Source organism: Elephantulus edwardii, unplaced genomic scaffold, assembly GCF_000299155.1.
Source record: "Elephantulus edwardii isolate Elephantulus edwardi_28Jun2011 unplaced genomic scaffold, EleEdw1.0 scaffold00037, whole genome shotgun sequence".
Taxonomy (NCBI): Eukaryota; Metazoa; Chordata; class Mammalia; order Macroscelidea; family Macroscelididae; genus Elephantulus; species Elephantulus edwardii.
Window position 1 is genome coordinate 20,744,855 of NW_006399787.1, and position 6,735 is coordinate 20,751,589.

At 42.9% G+C, this 6,735-nt stretch overlaps 1 protein-coding gene across 1 annotated transcript in view; it reads left to right on the plus strand.

Moving 5' to 3' along the window:
• Positions 1 to 1,502: 1,502 nt before the first annotated feature.
• PIGH (phosphatidylinositol glycan anchor biosynthesis, class H) overlaps positions 1,503 to 6,735 on the plus strand; it is an 8,988-nt gene continuing 3,755 nt past the window's right edge. The window contains exon 1 of the mRNA XM_006884759.1: positions 1,503 to 1,733. Coding sequence (XP_006884821.1) covers positions 1,554 to 1,733 — 180 coding nt within the window. The 5' untranslated portion in view covers positions 1,503 to 1,553. The remainder of the gene's footprint in view (positions 1,734 to 6,735) is intronic.

Here is a 6,735-nt window from a genome sequence, read left to right on the forward strand (position 1 = left end):
CTTTCATTGTTTTACAAACCCTCCCCCAGGTCCCCTCCACCATGTAGCCCTCGCTCTAGTCTCCTGTGATGACAGAAATACCTAGTTATATATCGTGAGAGGAAGTTTCATTATCTTTGCCTGCAAGGAGCACTCTGGCTGCACCTTCTCTTCTCTAAGACTTATCTGTTTGTTTTTTTGGCAGTCCATGGGACAATACGCTTCTCCAACTCCACAGTTCAAAGGCATCAATTTTTCTATCATACTTAGACCTTGTTCAGCTCTCAGATGCACAGAAAGTAACTGAATCAGGTTCATTTTAGTCTTCAAACTGACATCATTTGCTTCTCAATAATTTGCACAGGTCCCTGAATACAGACTTTCCTAGTACAACGCATCTCCTGATCTCCTGACTGCTGATGCCACAGCATCGTGGCATGAATGATCGTGGAGTGAATCCAAGTAGGATGAAGTTGTTGACCTTTTCATTTTTTCCCATCTATCATGATATTGCCCATAGGTCCAATGTCAAGGATGTTTGTTTCTTTGACATTGAGATGCAGTCCATATTGAAGGCTGCAATGTTTAACCGTTTGCAGCAAGTGTTTCAAGTACTACTGACTTTCAGCGAGCAAGGTTGTGTCATCTCCATATTGAAGGTTATTGATAAGTCTTCCTCCAATCCTGATGCCACAGTCTTCTTCATAGCCTCCATCATTTTGAATAATTTGCTCAACATATACAGATTGAATAGGTATGGAGGAAGGATACAACCCTGACACACACCTTTTCTAATTTTAAATTATGCAGTGTTCCTTTTCTCTGTGTGTGTACCATCAAATTGGATCTGACTGGTACAGGAGGAGATGGCCCCTCCTTCTTCGGCAGAGCATCTGGTGGATTCGAACCACATATCTCTGGAATTGCAGTGCAGCTTCTTGCCACTAGGCCACCAGAGCAAATGGGAACCCCAGAACATTTAATCGTGCTAATGTGAAACCTATACTTGGACCAAGAAGCAGTCGTCAGAACAGAGCAGGGCAACACTGTATGGTTCAAAATTGGGAAGGGTGTACGCCAGGGATGTGTCCTGTCTCCATACCTTCTCAACCTGTATGACAGACTAGGAAGCAACATTGGCCATTCACCTCTGAAATAACAGAGTTCTGAAAATTCTATCAACAACAGAAGACTATAGATAGGATATAATAGATGCTCATTAAATATGTATCTAGTCAAAGAGGAAAGGAGTGTATGAATTCCTGTGGACTCTCTCCTTGGAGCGCACTCTGGCTTAGAAATAGAAATCACTTTGTCCAGCGAAAACATATCTGTTAACAGCAGTCCTAATCTGCGTAATGAGTTGTTGGACTCCTGCAGCTGTGTCGGTAAAGAGACACCCCCCCCTTAAGGACCTCCTTGGCCGGTTCTGCGCTCAACTGCGCCTGCGCAGAGCGAGGGGCGGGGCCGACGGGCCTAGCTGCCCGGAAGTGGGTCTGGGGCCGGCGAGACGGCGTGGTGGGGCAGGCTAGAGCGGCGCAGCGCGGCCCGGCTGGGTGGGGGCGTGTGCGGTCATGGAGGAGGAGCAGAGCTTCTCGGATATCTGCGGCGGCCGTCTAGCCTTGCAGCGCCGCTACTACTCTCCGTCCTGCCGGGAGTTCTGCGTCAGCTGCCCTCGGCTGTCGCTGTGCTCGCTCACTGCCGTCACCTGCACGGTGTGGCTGGCGGCCTACGGACTCTTCACCCTCTTTGAGGTAATGGCCGGCCGGCTTCTGCCCGCTCTCGGAGCCCGGGTTGGTGTTTGGGAGGCTCTGTGAGGTCTTTTTGGTCGAGCTCGGGCCGCTTGCCAGGACTCCACTGCAGTCTTGCGGCCGGAGAGCTGAAACTCGCTGGTTTTGGAGGCGCCATTCCTCTGTTCTTGTTATGTGCAGTCGAGTCGACTAGGACGCATAGCGACCTTGTGCACAGTAGCCCTGAACCTGGCCCTGTGCTGGGCCAGCCTCACTGTTTCTGACACACCTGTCCCCATTGCTCCAGTTACTGTGTCAGTTCATCTCATCTGGGGTCTTCCTCTCCTACGCTGACCCTCCACCCTTCCAAGCATGATGTCCTTCTCCAGGGACTGGTTCCTCCTGGCTACATGCCCGAAGTATGTGAGACAGAGTTTCAAAAGCCTGGCCTCCAAGGAGCCGCCTGGTTTCATCCTCTCCAGCACAGACCTGATTGTTTTCTTAGCTGTCCATGTAATGTATTTTCAGTACTCTTCTTCAGCACCATAACTCAAAGGCATTGGTTCTTCTTCTGTCATCCTTAGCCATTGTCCCGCTCTCGGATACATAGCATGGGAATTGAGGAGAGCATGGCCTGGATCAGGTGCACCTTAGTCTCTAGACTGACATTGTTGCTCTTTAGCATTCTGGAGAGGTCTCTAAACAGCCAACTTTCCTAAAGCAACTCTTGATCATCTGACTGTTGGTGCCAAGAGTATTTTCCAGACATTTAGTGGAGTTTCTGTTCCTGTACCTTCTCCCTAAGTCCCTGCTCTGCTCTTGTCTATCCACTCATCATACGTGGTAGCCTTGCACGACAGCATAAAACTTCTGTTTGCGCTGTCATGGAATGCTCACAGTAATTGAATCTCAGTGAAAATTGTTAATGGATAGCCCTCATCCATCGCATCTACTTTCAAAAGTATCATTGTTAATAATTGTAAGTGTATGTTTCGAGATATACACATTTCATATTAATATTTCATTTGTTTTAAAGCTTGAAAGCAGTTTTTATGTCTTCTTTATCCGTTTGTCAAGATAATAGATTTCCTGAAAGCCACAGCGTTCCTTTTCAGCAGGAAGTAGCTAAGAGAATACACCATCCCCTTTTCCTTATGAATCATGGTGAAGTCTCTCTCAGGGAGGAGTGATAGGGAATGGCAAAGGACACACTGACAAAGGAGATTAATCAGAACTGGCTTTGACAAGCACTGTGGCAATTGGACAATTAAAACAGACATTCGGGGAGGGGGGGAAGAAGAATGAACTGGGGAGGAGGGTAGAGAAAACAGTGCAACAATGAATGAATGAGAACCCAAAATCTCTGTAAATGTTCATTAAAATTAATAAAATTTAATAATAAAAAAAGATAATAGATTTCCTTTCCTCACCTTCAAGCATTTTCTAAAGAAACCTGAAAACTCTTGACATTGATAACTTGTGTGCTCCATTTCCAGACTCGTTTCAGTTTTTTTCCTCAGAGCCTCAGTTTTCACATGTCAAAGATGAAATTAATATTTTCCAGCTTCACAGTATTGTTGTGTGCCTTTGAGTGGATTCCCACTCTATAGGACAAAATCTTTACGTAAGCATCTGCCTCATCTTTTTCCTGCAGAGCAACTGTTAGCAGTGACACCAGAATTGTAATGCAGGTCAAGTGTACTTTGTGACAGCCCTCAATTAAAAGAAATTACTGCACTATTTAGAGTGAGATGTAGTTTCTTGTATAATGCTCCATATAGAATATGTTGTTTAGAAATTATCTAATGTAAGGTAAACTTACATTACATTACACCTCTGGAATAGCTTGCCTCTGGAAACCCTATAAACCTGGAGAAAGGACGAAAGTTAGACCAGTGCCCAGGTCTTTAGTTCATAGGGTCGCTGTGAGTTGCCTCCAATTCTACAGCACTTAACAACAACAACAGCAGTGACAACGACAGCATAGAGAGAGATCAGGTGGCCTAGTGGACAGAAAGTCATGTTCCCAAGCCAAAGGTGGGTGATTCTAATCCGCAGCCCTCAGGCCTGCCTTTATTTGTTTTTGGTGAAACATTCTTCTTAGGTTGTATAGCCCTGGTCTGTCCACTTGCTGTACAGAGGTAACTTGTGGTTGCTGTGTAACTGAACACTGTGACAGTGATGTGTCAGATGTGAGAATGGTTACCCACGGTGGACAGTGTGTGGTGGAGCTCCCCAATTAAAACAAGCTTGGAAGCAGGAGTGGCATCCACTTCATAATAGCTTGCCTCTAGGATAGCTTGTCTCCGGAAACCCTATGAACCTGGAGAAAGGACGAATGTTAGAGCCTCCGACTCAATGGCACTTAACAACAAGGTAAACATAGCCAAGCTTTTAGTTTCTGTGTTTTGATACTGGGTCCATTACTGCATCTGTTAGGTTTTTTGTTATTATTGCCCATTTCAGAACAGAGTAGTTAAATATATATATTTCCATATATCTGTCTGTGTGTGTGTGTACTAAGATTAATTTGTACCCAGTTGTAATGAAAGTTTATTCGTAGTCGCTTGGATAGTGCTACAAAAAAATCTGCCAAAACACTACCAAAAAAGATTTTTAGAATGTATAATATAAAGGGAGTTCTATGAACTTTGATAAATGTCAATAGTTAAAGAAAGGCTTCAGGCTTTTTGTTCATTGGGTCTCTGTGAGTCGTTTTGAATCAACAACAGCTGGTAGCCTAGTGGCAAGAAACTCTGCTGCCATCCCAAAGATGCGTGGTTTGAAACCACCACATGCTTTGCTGGAGAAGGAGGGGTGGTGGTCTCCTGTGCTAGTCAGATCCAATTTGACAGTACACAACAATAAAAGAATTCTGTATTCGACTATATACTACAGTTGAATTTTAATACTGGCCTGACCCGGGCAGTTACATGGGGAGGAAGAACAGAAATTTATTAAATGCTTGAGTGCTAAATGTTTTATTGAATGCATTTCAATCACAGAAGAAAATCAAAGTTCTGAAAGAGTAAGTTATCCAAGGTTGCATAGTAGTTTAAAACTCTGAAACCCTTTCTTTCTCATTATGTTTTCTCTTCTGTAAGGAGAGCTGATCTTAGGAAAAATTCTTAAATTGGATAAATTTCTTTTTAAGCCAGCTCGCTTTTTACTTTTTGCTCTCATTCTTGTGGATCCTGTTCCTCCTATCAAGCAAATATTTGCCTAGAACTCAGTGATCTGATTTTCCTTTAAACTTCACTGCATCACTTCCTCATAGTTTCTTGCATAAAAATGCAATGTCTTTCTCTTATGTACTTGACCTCAGAATAACGAGTCTCGGCTAGGCTTCAGGAGTGAGAAGTCTGACGAAGACGTGTGTATTTTGGCTTAACCTTAGTCCAAGTGACTATATTGCGTTGTTAGCATTCACAACAGAAAAAGAAAATGAAATGGGGAAAAAAAGGAAGCAATATAATTTTTGGCAGGCATTATGGAAAAGTGACATATAGTAAGTCTTCACCTTCACACTTTTTAATTCATGGTTCTATAATTTTTTACCTTAATTATTCTAATTTAGAATGTTTTTTATCCCTTTCCTTTTCAACAAAGTGTATCTGCCAATACTTCCATAGCCTCTCTGCCAGTTAATGGGTTATTCCATTGCACTTTATCTATGTTTCTAACCCATTCAGCTGTTCTAGTCAATTTGAGATTCATGCTTCTAATAAAAGTACTAGGGCTAGGACTGGATTTTACTTTGTTCTCCTTCCCCCCCCCCCATGAATATATCTTATATCTTTTTAGGTAGGTTTTCAGTGCTTCAGATTGAACAATTACTGCATATATTGGCAACTTCATTATGTGTAGCACTATTTCAAGGGATGTAAGAACAGACTTTTAGATACAATTTGGTACAGTGTAGTCTTAGCATCTTAGATACAGAAAAATATGTCTTCAACTACTTTGTTCTGAAATGCACTGTAATAGCAAAAAAGCTAATGAATGCAGTAATGGACACAATACCAAAATAGAGAAACTAAAAGCTCGGCTGTATTTAGCTTGAATTAGGTAATTTCTAAAATAATATGTTCCATACAGGGTGTTATACAGAATATACTCATTGGATCCTACTTGGGGTGTTTCCCCTTTCCTCCCCGTATTGCTGTTCATTGCACTGTACTTGTCCTCAGATTAGCGCTCCAGTGTCTGGCAGAGGCTGTGTCATCAAAACTCCCACAAAGGACCTTCTCGTCCTTAGTTTTTAAAATTTTTTTTTCATCCTTAGCTGTTTATTTATACTTTATTACCTAGCTCTCCCTTTAAAAGTGAACTACATCTTTTCAGAAAGAAGCCCCTCTAGCTGACCTCCTGTGCCCATCTAACCAGTTATTGGCATGAGTAGGAACCAGTCATGACTCAGCTCTTAATTCTATTGGGAGGAAGTGACTGTTTAGTTAGAATAAGTAGTATCTACCGAACTGGTGCTAAGCACTTTATAATTGTTCAGTCTGTGATTTTGCACTGTGTGTTCTGTTGAGATGGTATAAGAGGAAAAGATCTGAGTTCTTGAATTCCTCCACTTTCGGACAGGAAGAAGTGTCTAGTATTGGTGTGATGGTTGACATTTTGCTGGGGGTTCCCCTCCACAGACCTATTCATTTGGAAGAATTGGGATCTGTTTAGACACTTGCCTTTTGTTGGTTGCCAATAACTTGTTTCTTGATTCTGATATGGTGACTGTGTACAGAACTGCTTCCTCCGGTTTGCAAGGCTGTGACTACAGATGCATGCAAGTTGACAAGCCTGTTTCCCAGGCTACCTCTGGATGGGTTTGAAGTGCCATCCTTTTTAGCTCATACTCAAGTACTTGTTTGTTGTTGTTGTTGTTATGTGCCGTTGAGTCGCCTGCGACTCATAGCGACCCTATGTACAACAGCCCTAACTCCGCTCTGTCCTGTGCCAATCGCACTGTCTCTGACACTCCCATCCCAATTATCCCAGTCACTGAATCAATCCACCTCATAGA